At 36.3% G+C, this 20,828-nt stretch overlaps 1 protein-coding gene across 2 annotated transcripts in view; it reads left to right on the plus strand.

The window, feature by feature from the left end:
• LOC145688023 (metalloprotease TIKI2-like) overlaps positions 1-13,010 on the plus strand; it is an 89,728-nt gene extending 76,718 nt beyond the window's left edge. For both annotated transcript variants that reach the window (XM_081761696.1, XM_081761695.1), the window contains exons 6-8: positions 1,862-1,952; positions 7,634-7,831; positions 10,464-13,010. In XM_081761696.1, the coding sequence (XP_081617822.1) occupies positions 1,862-1,952; positions 7,634-7,831; positions 10,464-10,632 (458 nt within the window). In that variant the 3' untranslated portion in view covers positions 10,633-13,010. The remainder of the gene's footprint in view (positions 1-1,861; positions 1,953-7,633; positions 7,832-10,463) is intronic.
• Positions 13,011-20,828: the final 7,818 nt, after the last annotated feature.

Genomic DNA, 20,828 nt, shown 5'->3' on the forward strand with positions numbered 1-20,828 from the left:
TTGATGTCAACTGAAAGCAGAAATTTCGTGCTATTATTCAGTTAAAAATCTTTTTTTTTTTTTTTTTTTTTTTTTTTTTTGTCGCTAATTCTGTTGAGGAATTTGTAGCTCAAAATATAAAATGATAATCATGCCTGTTGTGCTGTATGGTCGCGAAACATGGGAATATCGCAGACTGAACGTATTTGAAATCAAGATTCTTAAACCAATATTTGAACTCTAAAAGGAACGGGAATGGGGAAAGGCGGAAACTTCATAAGGAGGAACTGCATAATTTTATACCGTTTACCAAACATTGTTAGGGTCGTCAAGTCTAGGAGGATCAAATGATCATTATATGTAGCCAGAAAGGAAGAAATTAGAAACGCTTTCGAAGTTGTAACTGGAAATCCAAATAGGAAAATGACCGTTAGGAAGACCGAGGCACAGATGGGAGGACAATATTAAAATGGTTCTCGCAGAGATTGAAATATAAAGTAGAGACTGGGTTCAGTTTTCTAAGGACAGAAATCAATGGAGAGCTTTTTTAAACGTGGCAATGAGCCTCCTGGGTCCATAGGCGTGCTATATTAAGTTGTTGATACATTTAGCTTCTTTTTATTTCATAGAAATGTTATTGCAGGAACTAAAAAGTTTTTCTGTAGTAAAGAGGATTTCGATTCGAGGTTAGCTATTTACGTTAATACTAAAACAAATTTGGTGGTGATTTTGATATAAAATGGCACCCATACTTTCTTTCAAGTCTCTCTTTCTCTCTCTCTCTCTCCCTATATATATATATATATATATATATATATATATATATATATATATATAATATTCCCGTTTGTATGGGCGCCCTTTCAGTAGACTTGTCCACCGCCCTCAGTAGTATCCCAGCACGGCCCTGGTTATGAATCGACGCAAAAACTCGGCTTTACTGCTGTATAACATTACCAAACACTCGATTGAAACATCCTCACGATGCTATTTGTGTTCTGTTGTAGGCAAATGCGGCACTCATCTCGCGTAAAGCTTCCTCAGCTCCAAATTTTCAGTCAAAATGCGACAACACATTTTGAGATGCCTATCTGGTAGCTCGCACACTTTCAGTCGACAGTCATACAATACTATTCACAACATTTTCACCGTCGATTTTCTTCACCACATTTTGCGTGGCCACCTCATTTGGTCGACCACTGCGATGTTCGTCTTTGCAGCTCGTACGGTTTCGTTTAAAACTGCCACCCAACATTTTACTGTTGTGAACGAAGGAGCCGACTCTTCTAGAGTAGAATCTAGCTTGGCTTTGATATTGGTTGGACTGAGATCTTTCAAGTGAAAGTATTGTATCACATAATGATGATTTTTTTTTTTTTTTTTTTTTAATGTTTACAAATTTACTGAGAGTATTCACTATTTATGGCTGTCAAATACTAAACAACGTAGCGTCTTCAAACTTAAGCTTTAGAAGGTACTTTCGACCATAGTAATGCTTTTCAAACAATAATCGCCATCTATACGTCAGGTCGGGTACTTCTAGGACTAGCCACGTATATGGGTTTTTGCTTTCGAAAATCTGACGCAAAATTTGATAGCCCATAACTCGGGAACCATAAGCCAGCACGACAATGTCGCGTGGGTATCTGTGAAAACCTGGGTAATGAAGGCAGCTAATTACACCATCTTCTTTATGTGCCTGGGTCATAGAATTGAGAAACTTTACCTTCAAATTACCAATGGACCACATTGGCTTGTCCCAAGTACAAGGAGTGTTCTTACCTCTATAGATTTTATATTACTTATGTATATTTTGCCTTTTTTATCATGAACATTAGAAGCAAGGTTGTACGTAGTACTGTATAAACTACTCTTGTTTCAGGTCATCTTGTAGGAAACCATTCCGTTCTACATGTAGTTGAAGAAGATGGATTCCAAATTGAACATATTCCTCCAGAGAAAAAAATAAAATGGTTAGTTTTAACAGATAATCTGGATTATGGTTACAGAACATTTAATTTAATAGAATATTTTATACATGAAATTTAGTTCAGTATTTTGTGAAAGATACAATAATATGGTATATTGACCGACTTTCCTGCAACAACAGCTTATAACAATATCCCTATTTAAGATGTTACTCTTTCCGTCCGAAAGTATGGTATATATACCTAGGTATATTTGAAAATAATGTAAAAATTATTGAGGTTTAAGCAAAGAATCATAATTAATATTTCTTATTTGTAAATTCGTACGCTAGTCAAACAACTGAGACATACCTGGTGTTTGATTTTGTCTATGTCAAAAACGTCAATAAAGCAACGAAATGTGCTTGGAAAGTTGTACGGCAGGGCCCGCCAGTGCTCAAGACGAGGGGTTAGGTTTGCCCGGGATTTGAAAGGGGAAGGTTGTCCTTTGCTTGCAACATCCTGCAAGTGTCACTCCGATATCCATATTCAGTAAAGAGTAACGATGTGTGCTCATCGAATTTCGGCGACTCGGCGTGTGAAATTGTATGAATAGTTAAATACTCCTAGATTTAGCCTCGTCCTATGTACAAAATGGAAAATATTCATTTTAAGTAATGAAGCCTTGTAAAGAAATTCCAAGTTCAAGAAATTAACTGCTGAACAGCATAATTGTGTATTGCAAGAATTGTTGGAATTGAAAGAAGCCCGGAAGCTAAAGCATGGTGCTATTTATAAAAAAGTTTTCGGTCGAAAAAGTGTAAAACTCTTTTTCAGGCCAGCCATTCTGGTGGGGTTTTCTTCATTCACACCAAGCAAATGTTGGGATGGTACCTAACATACAGGTCCCAGGTCGCTTCCTTCCTTCCCTTTTCCCGGATAGTGTGATCACCCAGGGACGTCACCCTCATACGTGACGGACTAAATGGCCATAGATGCCGAAAGCTCAGAAATCTAAATCCTATATCATATATATATATATATATATAATTGCAACTGACCTTGGATTAATACGTTTGACTGAGTCTAGGATTTGGCAAATGGCTCAAAAACAAAACAGAAGGTAAAATTTGTTCTGATGTTCAAACAAAAGACGGCAAATATGGACTGAAACGTAAGAATTATTTTGAACACTTACGAAAAAAGAACAATAGTCGAGGGTCAAGTCGCCGTTTTTGTGCTGTTGATATTCCAAAGCCTACATTTAAGCGAGAAAATGGCATGTATAACATGCATCCAGCAGTGCAGACAGTTTTTCTTTGTAGACGAATTTTCTTTTGCGATACTTGGCTGCCATGCATGTTGATAAAGCGTATATTTTCTACTGTCAAACCTGCGCAAACAGATCAAAATAAGTTTAAAATATTAAAGTTTTGCTTAGCAAAAATGAGACCGAAAGGACATTTGGAAGATTTTCACAATTATGTCCACATTGACAAAAAGTAGTAGTTTTATTTAACGCAAAACATTCTTATTACATCATTCTAGACGAAGAAGAATCCCAACTAACTTGCAAAGCCAACGTTTTATATCTAAATTTATGTTTATGGCTTGTGACGCCCGACCACGTTACAATTCACATCGAAAACATTTTTTTAATGCAACAATTGGTATATGGCCCTTTGTTTACTGAGAACCCGCTAAGAGAAACTCGAGAAATAGACCTAAAGAAACATTGGTAACAGAATTAGTGGAATCCGTCAATTCAGCAGAATGTAGATAAATGATTTGAGAACTGAATTCCGGCGGTCAAGTTCAAATTTCTCGTAAGTCATAAGGAAAAACCGATATATATACACAGCAGAATAATGCAGAACCTCATGGCTTGTGACTACGACGATGATGAAACTGTATATAATGGTTCTAAAGATAGCAGGTTTATCCATTTTCATTCACAATTGCCGAACGGTCCCGATTTACATATTTTGGATTATGGCATTTTCAATTTCGCATAATCTTCGCAACATAAAGCTTCGGTACATACAATTTACGAACTGATCAAGTATGTTGAAAATGCTTTAAGCGAATTAGGGAGACACCGGATAATGTTTTCTTGGCATTGCAGACCTGTATGAAATCAACTATATTGGTTGCAGGCGGATTTCTACAAGTTTCCTCATATTAGTAAGGCCTAACTCTGTCGTTAGAGATGGTTATGAGCTACCTAAGTGTGCTCACAAGAGGCCCAGGACAAAGCTAGATCCCTCATCCATTGAATTTTATTCATACACTTAAGACTTACTTAATAAATGTATACTATAATTTCGGACAAAAACAAATTCCAAATATATACCATATTTTAGGACGGAGGGAGTAATACTTATTGTTACTGGGATATGTCTTTACTAATGAAATTTAAGGGTTGATTCCTGACTGATATATCGATGATGTTATCTAATGATTCGTACAATGAATGTTTGTGGACATCTTAAGGTCTTTAAATCCAAGTTATATATAAGTTTTGAAATTATAACTTTATGAAATATGTAGGGTACAATAAGAGGGTAACACACGTTAGAGTAAAAATGTAAATGTACACAATATGTACTTATTACCGAAAATAATGTGGAAAATTTAACGGAGACGTCTATGGGACGTTAAAATGTGAAACATGCGTGGTATTCATAGACTGTTGGAAAATCTCTGAAGAAAGAAAGAAGAAATAAAAAAGCTTTGGATAGGTTGAGAAGATGAGAGGAATGTTGGATCTCGGGAAGGTTGATAACAAACAACTCTGGATTTCTTACGTGCAGAATATGATCCACTAGACAGTTTTTGTCTCTGCAGTGATAAACCTCCAGGTTCCTTGTCTCAGGGTTAGTTAATTATGCTTTATGATACTAACCTGATTTTCAATCGGAATCAGAATCGAATGATTGTATCAATAATTTGGCATAGTATTAAATGTATTTTCACAACTTCAACAACTACAAAGCCTTATTTACTCAAAAACATGTAAACAGAAAAGAAAAGGTGTAGTTTAAAGAGGAATATGAGTGGTATGTGGATATGTAACAACTAATTGTCCTCTTTCTGTGCATTTAAAAAAAAATGCAATTCACTCAGTCATTTAGTTTTAATCCTTTCCGACCAGCTTCAATAACAAAACTGATCTTTTTCATTGTGTGTATACTTCGAGAATCAATTGCTGAAGAAGTTCTAAGAAACTGCTGTTACTAGTTGCGCCTTTTGTGGGGTCAAATTTGGGATCTTGCTCAGTCATTTCAAGTAAAACTATGAAGATGAATCTGTAGTCAACTAACAACAGACAATGGAGATGTCCACTAAAATACGGATTTAATATTCTAATTCAAAAGTAAATATAAAACATCATTATCATTAAGTATTCTGTTTTTTGGCATAGGAGAAATATTTTAAAGGACATTTTTATATCAAAAATTTTTCAATAATTGAAGATAATACCGTTTGAATTCTTCGGAAAAAATGCAATTTTATTCAGGTCATAGGTGTTCCTGCAGTCGACGTCTGTCTTTCTTTGCCTAGCACAGATAGTGCGTGAAACTGCATAATTAAATCTTTATACGATGCTGTAGACAACAGTTATCTACATAGTTAGGGAGGATTTCTGAAAACTGATCCATCGCAGTATCGATTACTGCGGAGTTTAAACGAAAAAAACATACGGAGAGTACTGAAGCAGGTGTATTGGGTTTATTACTCACACCAAGAACTTCTCATAATGAGAGGGAATGTACTGAACTAAAAGACGAAAAAGTAAACTCTCCGCTAGTGTAGTGGCTACCGCGAGTGCCTTTGGTGTAGGTGGTCCTGGATTCTATCGTAGCTCACCCCAAGTGAGCTTTGTGCTGGACAAACACTATGTGCGTGGGCTTTCTTGGGCTTGTCTCGTTTCCTCCCATTTTCTTCATTTCACCATTTCATTCATTCTCATCATCACACACCTTCCTTTAGCTTCCTTTAAATTTCCTTAAGTTTGCAAGACGACTATGGAACATAAGAGTAAAAGATTTCATTTTATTTTCTCGAATGTAGCGATAGGTATTTAAGAGCAAATCTACTTTCGTTTGATTTGTGAATTAGGTTCATTTCGCGCGAATTTACGATATAAAATTCACATATATGTCAATGAAATAATGTTGTCCTGTACAGTTTGTGAATAGTGTATACTGATATTTACTTGAACTTTATGATTCAAGTTACATTTCATGAAATAAGAGCTTAAAGTGGAATCCAATAAAAAATTAGCTGTGATAATATCAAATCGTTCGTAATAAATTTAATTCGGCATCTTTACAGTTTGTGGCTGGAATAATCAAATACTGCATACAGTGAGGAGGTTCAATTAACTAGGAAAGAAAATAATTTAAGCCTGTCGCTGTAATCGTAAAATTAGAAGAACAAAGAACATAGTGTACTCTATCAAACTCACCGAATTGAGTCATGAGTGCTATAATTAAATTTTTTACGGCAAGAGTGACTTTGCTTTAGCGTAGGTGGTGGAAAGTAAATTATTATATGTTACGTGCAGTTTTACAATATCTCGTATAAAAGAAAGAAAAAAAAAAGACTCCTATTTTCTCTATATCCAGATAACCCCTTAAACTTTCGATAGTCTATTGAGCACCACTTACGTAATTTCCGCAGAAACATGGTGCGGGGACGTTTGCAGTGGGTGAAGCTTAAAGGACTTTTTAAAGTCTATTTTCTTCGTTAATATGGCATTTATAAAAGAAAGAAATATATATTTATTTTTCGTTTAAATTAAAATAAAGAGAAAAAATAGTGAAAATCCCTATTGCTAGACATTTATGTGTATTAAAACCTTATCTCTGAAGTTTAATTTCTTAATTGGACCGTTAAACTAATTGGTCTCACAGATTTATAGGTAGTTCTTTCCTTTCGTCTGAAGAAGTTCCTTAGTAACATTTACAGATAAACTTTTCTTCTGAAACGGATTAGCCTCCGATTAGAGCGATTTCTTTGTTATATATTATGATAGAGTAAAAGTCGTCACTACCAACATATTGAAAATCTAACCTTATATTACCAAATGATATCGTGTTTGGTTATTAATGCTTCTTTCTGGGAGTCGAGAATTGGATATTTGAATGAGCCATAACTGGAAACAAAACTATAGCAATAATTTACCACTGTGTTCTAGCATATCTAAAATATGTTTGCGAATAGTGCAATTTCATTGCTGGCATCAGAAGTGTCTGGCATTGTAATTTTCTGTTACTTTGTAATTTTCTTTGAGACTGAACAACTTATCCCATACCACAGACGTTTAAAACTAGTGGCGTCACAGAAGTTCGTCACGGAGGGTTCAAGGTCTCAAATTCATATACTCTCAGGTGTTTGTATACATATCTTAATAGTAAATATTCATTTGCGTATATCTTTCTCAAGGAGATTTAATCCCCCTTGCGCACACCACTGTTCACAAATGTTTGAAAGCTATTCCCTAATGAATTACTGCACACTTTCGAGCCCCTTGATCACAATTTCTTAATTTCGTAGTAACGTGTATCATGAGTGATGCATCTGAATACTGATTAGCTATAAATCAAATACATTAAAATAATGCATTTTTTAAAAGTATTTTTTTCTCCCTGTCAAACAGTTGTAAAACATGAAATATGGGTACTGTAGCTAAGCAAAATTGTGAAATGTGTATCTAATATATATCTATATTTCTCGTACAGGTTCCGTAGAAAACACAAGAATCGAGCAACAGTACCCAAATTCAGCTTACTTCAAGATTTCACTCCGTCTAACCAGTTGGAGGATGTTCCATCACCACGTTTACTAATGGAACAACATCAATCTTCGCGCTATCACTTTACTCCCTCGCAGAGCCAAAGAAAGTTCAATGATTTGTGGGTCCGATTGAATCCAACGAGGTAAGAAAATTGATATGTTTTGAATCTAATTAAGGCTACATGACATTTTTATTAGTATTGCATTTATTCGTATTAACTACTACACTATTATTTGCTGGTAACTGAATGAGCAATAAACTTATAGAATATAAGAGATAGAGAGTTCATTGTTCTTAGGAATTATAAAGAACATTGGGTTGGAATGGAAAGATCGAAGATTCATAAGAAACTTACATATGAACCAATAAATAGGTGTTAGAATAGGGGAGGAAATGACAAAGGAGAATGTAATTGGAAGGGAAGTTTGACGAGAATGCTGTCTCTCGGTTACATTATTTGATATCTATCTAGAAGAGAGAGTGAAAAAGAGCTTAGATAATGAAAACGGCATTTCGGTAGGAGGTAGAAGGATTGCATATACACGCTTCGCAGATGATATGACGCTTTGTTGCGAAACCTGAAAAGAAAATCAATAAAATGTTAGAAAGGCAAAAGGCATGATGATTGGAACGAAGCGGTCAGTGTCAAATATAGAAGTAGGAGGGTAGAAAATAGAACCGATGAGTAGTTGTATGCCTAGGTTGTGAGGTACAGACAAAGTGGTAGATGCACCACGAACTGGACTTTCATCTACGGCCTCAACCGAGATTAACATGCAACGTCTCGCTCAGAAAGGCAGAATCACCACTCAGGAAATCGCATATATAACGCACCATTTTGTGGGGTCTATTAATGACACTGTAAAAAAATAAATAAAATATTTTAGAGTTCAGGAAAATGACAGCAAAGTGGATACTGTATCCGCTAAGTGATGATAAGTACAATCAGGTGCTTCATTCAGTCTTCTTGATTTCGGGAGGAATCTGAAGCTCTAGAGAAGATCATATTCATCTCTCAAATCTTCAAATATTTTGGGGAAATTTTAGATATTTGTGTGGGAAGTTTCCTCTTTTAACATATCTGGATAAAACTCTGAGTTCAGATGTGTCTGAGTGGAAATGGTGTACCAGTTTTGTGACTTCTTACCTGTAGTAACAGCCAGTTTCATGGTTTCGATCCAGAAGTCAACCAACAAAGTGTGTAGTGGAAACATGACAGTCCGAAACCAAATATTTAAAAAGTGCGGGGAAGATCAATAAGCAAGCCATTTTGTGCGATTACGTTGTCCACTGCAGAAGGATGTAACCGAGAAACAGTAGTACATATTAAGTCCTAAAAGATCAATTAGGAAGAAATATTGCTGCAATGTGGACTTAACATGCAGATAGCAGGTAGATTACAGCAATTCGGACTACCGTACTGATGTAACCCAAGCTACTGCTATCGACGAACTGGGGTTGAGATTATGACCAACACACTCTCCTTACCAGATCTTGCTCCATGCGACTTTTGTCTGTTTCCTGAGGTGAGAAGACAGCTTCACGGACGCGTATTTCGTTCCGATAGGAATCTTAAAATAAGTCTGTAATGAGTATTCTCAACATGCATTCAAAAGACTGGTGCCACCGAGTATCCCAAAGTAAATGAGCAGATGTGATAAATGCGTTCTAATGTAAGGAGAATGCTTGGATGGATTCTAATGTAATTAATTTTCAGTGATTACTGTGGTTCGTGTGATTCAGCTAGTCCCATTATTTTTTGAACGCTACTCTAATATGCCATACAATGCTGCATATTACGTTGGTAGATAGCCAATAGTGGAGCATATTATCGGGCGTTCGGCTTCGGATCACACGGTGCAACCCATAGTGAGTTCGAGTCCAACTGACGAGTATTGATATTTTTAACTGTTCTCAAACTTTCTGTGTTTGTGTCCCTGTTGATTTCGATTCCATAACTATAGAATAGGATGAATTAAGAGACAATGGAAAGGACAAGGTCCCAGTTGGGATGAACTTAAACATAAATAAATACAGTAAATAGTACTTTTGTTTTGTATTGGAAGGTTACGGGTTCAAACCTAGAGATAAGCCATCCTAAGTTTTTTTTTTCTCATGAGTTTGCCTTATTCTGTTAGGTTAATATCGGGATGGTAACTAAATAGAAGCCGTGGGTACATCCACTTCCTTTTCTATTGTTTTTGTTGATTGTTACATAAATATCTGCTTATCTCAGCTTTTTACAAATCTTAAAATCTTTATGGCTAGGAAATGAAAAATACGTTTCTAAACGTGAAAAAAATATGATCCTAAATTAAATCTTTAAAAAATTGAACATTAGAAGAATGCATGAAATTATTGAAAATGTTTTAAAAATTATTCTTTTTGAGATATAAAATTTGAATTTTTAATAATCGAGATATTAAATATAAATTCTTACATGTCGGCAGAAAGTTCATTAAAAATGTTACATTTTCTTAAGTTTATTTGTCTTGCTCTTATAGTTCATGACTTGCAGCGACTGAAAGAGTTTGAAGTATTGTATGCTTTTGAAAACATTATGTCCAAATTTTAATGGGCAAAATTTTAAAGATATTAAGAGGATGAGGTCATTGAATTACTTGACACGGAAGGACTCGAGTGTGTTTCCAGATCCTTTTTTTTAGTGTGTTACATATTTAAAAAGTTGTTCACAAAACAAAAAGAACAATGTAAATGCGTTGGACATTATTAAGTGTAGTAATGAGTAACAATACCATTTTGTTTCCTTGCAGTTCTATCTACAACTTACCTCAGAATCCTTTGAAGACAGACAGTCAGCTTATTCAGGAATCTTTAAGAGCATGGTCCAATCACGCGCGTGCTCTCTCCTCAAACTACCTCATAATTATTCTGTATTTGATAGTACTTTATACTATAGAAAAGGGGATTATTTCTAGGTAAACTATTTGATTGTACTATATATATGTATATTGTTACTTTCCCCAGCTGAATTTATTTATGTATAGTGTACATATATATATATATACTAGATTTAGTTTTCTACAGGCACAGCTGCGAATGTAAAAGTAACTAGTCAAACACACACATTGCATAAATTTAGGGGTCAGGACAGCAGGCGCGTGCGCTTATAATCACTATGTATTGAGAACTTGTCTTACTCCTGATCTTTTGGCTCTTATATAACATGTAACAGCAGTGATGGAAAGTGTGAGTTCGTAGGCATCAGATTAGCCTCGATCAGTATTATAGATGTTGTTTAAGTTACAGATGTTTATATTATTTGATTTATTTGCTCAGACACATCACCGGTGCTACACACTATTGTCATATAGGAATCGGCTTAGGTCAGATTTATTAGGAACCTAAGGGAGTACGTTCTTGAACGTTGTGTTCTCCATCACAAAACTTTGTTAGTAAGTGATTCTGTCTCTCAGTCCTTCAAAGTCGCGCCAATTCCTTTTCGCAAAAGAACTGCAAAATATAGAGGCAAAATGACAACTTGTAGAACATCAAGAACTGAGCTCGAGTAGCAAGTGTTCCGGATTTACTTTCAGTCACGATGATGTTATCACGTTAAAAAGCTATCATATATTTCGTAGGCTAAAAATAAAAAGCCCTTGCCACATTATTTCATAGTTATTCCTATGCTTTAGGCTGCTATATTCTCCAAATATTGTCTTTGCTTCCCAGTTACTTTGAAAAAAGAAGAAAAAGGAGAAATGAATACTTCGAATGACACGTAACAAAATGCGTAAGTTACTGGAATTTTCAAATTCAGATACTTTTATTACATAACAGAAGCCAGTCTATCATATATGTGTGTAATTTTGTCCATTCTACGTGTAATATGTTGTTATATATATATATATACGTGTATGGCAATATGCTTTAATTAAATACATCAAATAATCTTATTGCAGTTTTAGGTATGTAAAATCAAAGAATTTTGGATCTTAAGTTTATGCATGTAAAATTGCAGGACTTCCCTCTTGCAAGTTTATATGTAGAGGAGAAAAATTTCCTCTGACATCGAAATTTTAATTAATTTCTATGACTTAAAGTACTCTTTTAAATCTTTTCCGCATTGAATCAAAGGGCTTGTACGGTTAATGATCTGAACAGACTTTGAGAGAGATGGCTGAAATTCAGCTTAAATGTAGAAGAGATTATGTAGATTCTATATTCGAAAAGCAAATTATCCTAAAATGAATGGAACATAGTTTAAAAAAAAAGCACGGAACATTAATGTCAATGTAAAATCAGTGGAAAAACAAATAATTTGTCCACTTATCTCAAAAACCTAAAGAGGGAGATAGTTGAAAATCAGCTTAAATATAGAACAGACTGTAAATTCTACATTCAATAAAGAAATTGTCCTAAAATGGATGGAGCATAGTAAAAAAATAATCACGAAACATGAACAGTAAAGTCAATGGAAAATCAATGAAAAAAAAATAAAAAAAAAAAATGATGAAGTCGTTCACATATCTCAAAAAACTATAATAAGGAGATGGCTAGTTGAAAGATTATCCAAAGAAATAATGAAGAGCTTTAAAACAATGTATAGCACGTAAGGTATATATGGGTAGAACATTGTCAAAGTTCAAGGTGTTTGAGTAAAATCAATAATAATGATAACGTATATGCATCATCTTAGAATTATGCGGAGATTGCATGCTTCAAATAGTACACATCTGGATTTGGAATCTCCAGACTCGATTTAGCACGCAACTTGACTTTTGATCTGATCACGTGACACAGACTGGTGTTTATGGCAAACCGGATAGGACCTTATGCTTTTTTCCGATTTAACTCTAACCTAGACGGCAGCGCTAAAACAGTGAGTGTTTATATATATAAAACAGCTCCTCGAGTTACTAAAGAGAAAAGAGTTGCCCATCTTTTCCCCGCGGTCACCTTGTGCATTTCGCACCAAGATTCGTCTCGTGATACCGCTGTGGTGGTTTATTTAACGGGGGTGGGGGGTGGGGTGAACACTGGAGACTCAAAGTTTACATCAGCACCGGTGGTTGTCAGTTTTCTTTCTGTTACCTAATTAAGATCAGTTATACGAATTAACTAGTTTTATATTTATTCATGATTATTTTCCAGCTGTTGGAAGTTTATCCCTTTATACGACTTACACCTGTGATCTATTTGGTAAACAGTTCAGACTGAAAATTGACTTTGTGCATGTATTTATATGGTCATTGGTATATATATATAAAAAATCGATATTTAACACTATTATTATATCTGTCGAGATTATATGTATTTTAATTGTCGTACTATTTTAGAATAAAATTGTTTATAAATTATTAATGTGATTCTTTTCTCGTTGGAAACCTTCCAAGAATTTCTGTTTATAATGGATTTGTAGTTGGCCAAAGAATACCATAGCTGAATTGAGAATAAATGAATTGAAGTGAGTAGATTTCTCTACAATCTAGGTTTATATCATATGAAAAGGTTCTAAGCCAACATAAGCGAAGACCGCAACTAAGAAAACATTTCCATTATGTTCTGAAGCATCTATCAACTGAAGTTTCTCTAAGAATATTCTCTGCTGATATAACAAGGTATATATCTCTGAATTCCAATCCTTCGTTTAATGATGTTGTTTGGCCTGGCATTTCTCGTCCAACCCATAAACACTTTCGTCTTCTTTTTGGATGTTTTTTTTCCTCAGTGCTAGTACTATTTGTATTTCAATAGTTTCATAGATTCTTTTTTTTTTTTTTTCCTCAGAGAAATAGCAGAATGGTTGAATCGTCAACTGCAATATGAATTTCAAAGGAAGAGTGAAGTTCTTAAACTAAATATGACAGTGAATCAACCAAAGTTAGGCTATTGACCATTAGGTTATCAACCGGAATGTCATTTATTTCCTTTTCACTACGTCAACGAGAAAACATACATAGAGAGAAAATCGATCCTTAGCAGCTTCCACTGCATTTGCCAGAGAGTCGATATTCCTCGGTCGTAATAAATGACTACAGTTCTCGCTTTGGAAGTGGAAGACTCATCTTGAACTAAGGCAACAGGTCATGTTCGGATCTCACTACAAACTATAAATTTATGTCTCATATAGTCTATGAAATGTATCTATGTCTCCTATAGTCACTGAAATGTTCTAGGAATCTGATGGCTGAAAGTTTTTAAACTTACAACTTAATTGGAAATATTACTCTGTGCATAACACACATTTCGTGGTAGCAAGGGAGAAACAGCAAAAACAAAATACAAACGCAACGTCTACACTGTAAACAGAGAAGTATTACGATCTCATGCGTAGGCAATCATCTATGTGCGCTCGCTACGGATAATTGTAATAAAGTTATCATTCAATTGGAACATAAATTTAGAACATTAAGTTATATTGATAGATCCTCTCTTTCTGTCTTGTGAGGGAGTACAGCGGCTCAATGATGGAGCGCTTATCTATGGTTCGATCACCGGCCAAGTAACATATATAATTGAAACCTCTAAGGTTGAAAACACGTCAGAAGTCTGGGCTGTTGGTGTTAGTATATTAGGGCAAAGCCCATACAACGTAAGGAAGAGTAAATAGCACGTCAATGTGCAGTGAGCAGGCGGTGATAATGTAAAATGGGCTCTAATTTCCAAGGCCATGTGACAGAACTAGAAACCCATTTATATTTGAGTTAGAATCTATGTGCTGACCACACATCAATCAAATTAAAGTAATCTGACAGGCCTAGAAAGCCCAGTAACAAATGCATTGTGATCAGTATTCTGATCTCACATCACTTAACTAAAACCGCTTTCGTAGGCGTAGAAATCCAGTAACAACCGTGTTGGGTGTCGATGTGGTGACCATATATAATTCAAAAGCCGTCTGTTATACCTAGAAACCCCAGTAACAATCACGTTCAGGGCCATGTGCTAACCATGCATCACTCACCTAAAAACCGTCTGGTAGGCCTACAAACACCAGTAACAATTGCATTGGGGTCGATATGTTGATTCCACAGTCAACTGAAAGCAGTCTGGAAGGAAATCTTTGAGTTTTTTGTCGCATGCTTATGCCGGCTAGGCTAAAGGAAACGGTATGATGGGAAATGAAAGAAATGGTGGAATGAATAAAGTGGAAGAAAACGGGAGCACCCCGATAAAACCCACGCACATGGTGTTTGTCCACCACAAAGTCCACTTGGCGCGAGCTGGAATCGAACCAGGGACCCCATGCACGAGATGAACACTCGACTACTGAGCTACCGCGGACCCTCAGTCTGGAAGGCTCAGAAATCTAGTAACAGCTTCATTGGGGTCAATCTGCTGATCATATATCACTCAGTTAAAACCATTCTGGTGGGCCTAGGAACTCAGTAACAATCGCGTTTGGGTCAATGTGGGGACCACACAAAACTCAACTAAATACAATTTGGTTGGCCTAGAAATCCAGTAAAGTCGCCTTGGAGGGTGAATGTGCTCATCACACATCACTCAGCTAAAAGTGGTTTGTTGTAGACCATAATTTGGGGCTTTAATCTAAGGGAATCTCTTTATCATTATTGGTAAATGAAGTACAGGATGATGGTCTTATGAATTGGATGCTCAAAAAGGATCCTAAACTTCAGATCAACGAACTTACTAATGACCTCTTCACAGGGAGTCGAATCAAGCAGCATTCGCACATGAAGCATGGGCTCCAAATTTCCACAAACGAAAGCATTTTCGTGTCGATTTCGATTTCGTTACGAATCTTGGTCACTGACATTCTGGATGTGTAAAATTTTTCAGGTAAAATACCCACTGATACGCAAGACTGGATCATTACCTAATAAATTCAATTATATATATATATATATCCCTAACAGAAAAGAAAAAGGTGTTTATAGCAGTTTTCTTACAAATATGTTTTCTAAAACAAGTAGCATGTGTTATTTTGAGTAGCACTTTATGTAATGTTGTCAGGCGCAAAATGTCTTTAAACTTGCGTAAAAAAAAGTATTAAAAAACCTACTTGTGTCTTTAAAAAATTTTTTTCTTGGCCTTTTGTTTGCATTCGAAACTTTTGCATAGTTCGTATGCTGGGCAAGAAAGGGAGGGGAGAGATGGTCAGCTGCGCAGTCTAGCAGTGTTGCCAATAGTAATTTACTATTCTGAGTAGTTATACTTAAGCCAAACGGAAAGTATACCAGAAGGACAAGAATACGAGGAATTACTATGTTGATGCTGTCCGTCGTGAACATGCAGTTTGTCGAAAGAGCGGATCCGTATGCATTACAATAATTGGCAGATGCGCCAGTTCATTCTGCGCAACTGATCCAGGACTTCGTGACAAGGATCAAAACTTTTGTCTTTCGCCAGGCTTCCTACTTTCCCGATGTGCTCCATGCCATTCTGTCTTTTCTCGAAAACCAAAAGAGAAGTCAAACGTACCCGTTTAGACACTAGGTCATATGTAACGCGGCGGCTTAGCTGACAGAAATTCCAAACGAAACGTGCCAGACCTGTTTCCAGCAATGAATGTATCATTGGATTCGGTGTATGGAAGCTGCAAAGTCTACTTCGAAGATGATTAACAAAAAACACGCCAGCTGACTTTTTATTATTCTAAGGTCGAATACTATTTGGACAAACATTGTATTAGTATGCATAGATCAACAGAATACCACAGAAATCTGTCTGCTGGATTGAACGGGGACAAATCTTAATCTTCCGCTTACACGAGATACCCTACCATTAAGCTACCGACTACACGACCAGATTTCCTAAGTTTTGGTCCTTCTCAACTGCTGGCAATTTTTTGAAAGAAACCCAATCTGCCAAGTATTTCCCAATTGGAATATCTGCAAACTGGATTACTCCTACAAATTGATAGAGTATGGCTGATCAGTAATAGTTTGAGAAATGAAGCATCACCAGTCAAAAGAACTGTTCTAGCCGCTGGTAGCTCAGATGGTAGGGCAACTGCTCAACAAGTGGGGGATCGGGATTCCTATTCCCGCTGATCTAGGGAGCGGACATATTTTTCCTGTTATTCTACCTTCATATATTTTTGAACATCAACTACCATTCTTAATTCAGATATCTCTATTGAACTAATAGGTGCATATACCGACGGTACCATCTTCTTACTTACCTAGAAATGAGAAACCTTGTAGAAAAGTTGTATCTAAGGCCTCGTGCTTGTAAGAACTAGCTATTGGATACTTTTAAAGTTTATAAAAGGCTGTTCTTAAAAAATGTCTCAAACAAGCTAAAATTCATCTCAATACACTAGTGGTTACCACTGTAGCGTGGATGTCCTACAGTACAATTGACTACCAGGAAATTAAGAAAATTATACAGTATAATACTTTATTTTAATATTCCAATGCCGCTGAGATACGTTTTCCAGCTTAATGCCCATACTAAGAGAATTGACAATACAGTCAACACAGCAAAGAAGAGCACTCTGTGTTGTATCTGTTCTTGACCTAGTATTCGTCCATTCGCTGTTGTTTCTACGAACGTAAGATGTCAATTTGCCTCGCTGGCAATTGGCACTCAAACATAGAGAAAAAGGCAAGAGAGAAAGTTACTTTCTTTATGATTGGTTGGTTTGATTGAAGCTTAAGGTTCCTTTCCACACCAAGGCTATACGTATGAGACGTGGACCTACAGCTTAACGTGGGATCTGAACCACATGAGCTCCCACTGCTAGATTAATCGTGGTCTCTCGCGCCGAAAACTAGTGCGCTAACCATATAACCTCGAGAAAGCTCTATTCTATCTGTTTCAGTGTGATTTATACTGAGGAACACGGAATAAAAGCCATTGCTTGTTCTTTTCGGAAGAGTGAAAAAATGTCGCATTGATTCTTTACCTGTAATGAATGGGTGCTTCTCTGTTTTGAGGATGGTTGCCTTCAATGCCGGTCATCTTTCTCCCACTTTCTTTTCTGAAAGTTCTCTAGTCATAGTTATCGCTGATCACAGCTGTCATCTTATTAAGTTTCTCACTGTATATGGTGGCTCATTTTATATTTAAGACTAACGGAAAGTGAATTCTTCATAATATCAACTGGAGATTAGTAATATTTTTACGAAACCTGTTAACTCTTTCGGAATTGTGACCCACCTACTGAATACCTTCCACATTTGTTTGCAAACAAATATATAGTAATCAAATAATGAACACATTCTTAACAAAATAAAACTTCTTATTAATACGACAATGGAATATCATTAGCCTCTAGTGCAGCTTGTTTAAGTCTCTGAATTGAGTAGTATTAACTCATGAATCATTTGGAGCAGAATATTTGTGCCGGAGTCTCTGCTTTAAACCGGCTATAAATGTTTTATAATGTTCTAGTCACAATACTTAGCGGGCCCTAGCAGCTGTTGAAGTTCATCCTGGTATTCCTCAGTCCACGCCTTAACATGTCTCTCTGTATGTATTGGCACAATTATCTTGGAAGACTGTCCCGTTGGTAGGGAACAATTTCTGCCCTATAGAATGCATCTGGTCATCTAAACTGTCCATATAATAATTGCCAGCAATTCGTCCTTTACAGATAATAGACCAACAGAATACCATTAAATTGCTGCTAACACTAGCACAGACCAGTCGCCATGTTTAACGGTAGAAAGTAGGCAATCCAGAGAATACGACTTTCTAGGCATCCACTGCACATACACCTTGCCTAAAAAAACTATAGCCTATGAAACCCGGAGGTTCAATGCCGCGTTCACAAAAGCTCTCCACTGACTTCTATCCTTAGCCGATTGGATCCAGTTTCTACTTTGTATTCCTATCTCTGCGAGATCCATCTTAATATTGTCCTCCAATCTGCGCCTAGGTCTTCCTAATGATCGTTTTCCGATTGGTCTTCCAGTCAAGACTTTGAAAACGTTTCTACTTTCTTCCATTCTAGCTACATGACCCGCCCACCTAAGCCTCCTAGACTTGACGACCCAAACAATGTTGGGTAAACCGTATAAATTATGTAGTTCTTCCTTATGAAGTTTCCACCATTCCCCATTCCCGTTCCTCTTGGGTCCGAATATTCGTCTCAGGATCTTGTTCTCAAATACTTTCAGTCTATGTTCTTCCCTCAGAGTAAACGACCATGTTTCGCAACCATACAGAACAAAAGGCATGATTTTCGTTTTATATATTTTAAGCTTCAAATTCCTCGACAGAATTCGCGACAACAAGAGATTTTGAACCGAATAGTAACACGAATTCCCTGCTTTTAGTCGACATTTAATTTCTTCGTGAGTTTAATTTTCGTCTGTTAATATCGATCCTAAATATTGGAAAGTATCCACTATATCAAAAGTATTATTTAATATTTTAACGCATCCATAATTTGCCGTATTACGGTCCCGACGCACTTCCATGTATTTAGTTTTCTCTGCATTTACTTCTAAACCCATGTCCCTGCAAGCGTTTAATAAGATCTTTGCATTTCTTTCTATTGTTCTCCTATCATCCCCTATTAAATTTACATCATCAGCATATGCCATAACCTGGTGAATACCGTTCAACTCTAGGTCCTGTTTGCTATCTTTGATTTTCCTTATAGCGTATTCCAGCACAAAGTTAAATAATAACGATGACAACGCATCTCCTTGTTTCAGGCCATTTTTGATGTGAAAGCTCGTGGACAAAAATTTTCCTACCCGGACTTTACTTAAGGATTCATTTAAACATATCTTAATTAATCTAATTAGCTTTCTCGGTATTCCAAGTTCTGTAAGAACGTTGTATAATGTTTCTCTCCTAACCGAGTCGTACGCCTTTCTAAAATCAATAGCTAGTAGGGGTACCGGGATATTGTATTCCTACTTTTTTTCGAGTATTTGGCGAATGGACATACACCTTAACTATTGTTGGAAACTACGAGAAATGTGATTCATCGGACCCAGTGACGTACACAAAGGAAGGTTACGGGAGTTTACCTCCTACACTTCAGCAAATTATTATGAAAAATAAATATTTATCATATTAAGATAACTATACAAACACCTGAAATTATATGAACTTGGAAGGTTTGAGCTGCTCTTCACGAACGTCTGCGTACACCACTCATCGGACCGTATTACTCCCTTCTAATCATAAGCGATCCATGTTTCATGTTCTCTGCTACATCTTTTTCACGATACCACGTTGGGGGCGGTGATCAGAGGTTTCAAAATCGTAACCTGACCGGAGATGTTGAACTTATATAGCTCTCGTCAGACTACGATTGTAGAAAGACATCGTTTGAGGTGCTGATTGAGTTTTGATATAAGTTGGGCTGCATTAACTCTAAGATTCGTTGCAATAATCCTCTTCAATGTTTGGTGATCCCTCTCACTTAAGCTTGGTTTTTACTCACTATTCCTCTTCCCTGGCGATGTTTTGCCATGAGTTCTGTATATCATCACCAAATTGGACACTTCTCTCGATACACGTAACGTACCGGTAGTCTTCGCTACACTTGCTACACCTAAGTGTACATACACAATTTGCCTTATTTCAGGGTCGAAGAGCTTTCCCATTTTTTATCACCAACATCTGGCGTATTGCACACATGAATTCGTACTATACTGCCTCGCGTACTACTCACTATCACTTAATAACACAAAGAGGGAAGAAGAAAAGACTGGTATCTACGTTTATACAGTTTAAATTTAACAATGGTAATTTTTGTCTTGACTCACACTGTTACTTTTTGTTTCATGGTATCTAGGTCTTCTCAATGTCTTAAATGTTACAGTGTTTACGAACAAAATTCACGTTTACATTATTTTGAATGTTACAGACCAACCGAAAGTGTGTTTATTACTAATAGTGAGTTTCTGGTTAGGATTTTACCAGTATATCCACGTATTAGAGGACGCAGAAAACACTAGATTGAATCCCTGGGCTGTAAATGGTCATCAGATGCCTTATTATCCTTTCTTTTTTCGAACCTGCGAGATAATTCAGCCCTAAACTTAGCGACTGAAACGAAACATGGGGTGTGTGCCAATTAAAAGCAATGAAACTTGCCACAGAGAATCAAAAAAGTAAGCATTCCCTTCCTGTCACAGAAGATAGAAATGAACATGTAGCAAACACATTTCAAGCTGAGTATATGGAGAACAATTTTTTATTGTTTTGAAAAGGAAATAACAATATGGATATAAAGACAAATG

The sequence above is a fragment of the Thermobia domestica genome, chromosome 6 (genome assembly GCF_964235325.1).
Source record: "Thermobia domestica chromosome 6, izTheDome1.hap1.1, whole genome shotgun sequence".
Lineage (NCBI taxonomy): Eukaryota > Metazoa > Arthropoda > Insecta > Zygentoma > Lepismatidae > Thermobia > Thermobia domestica.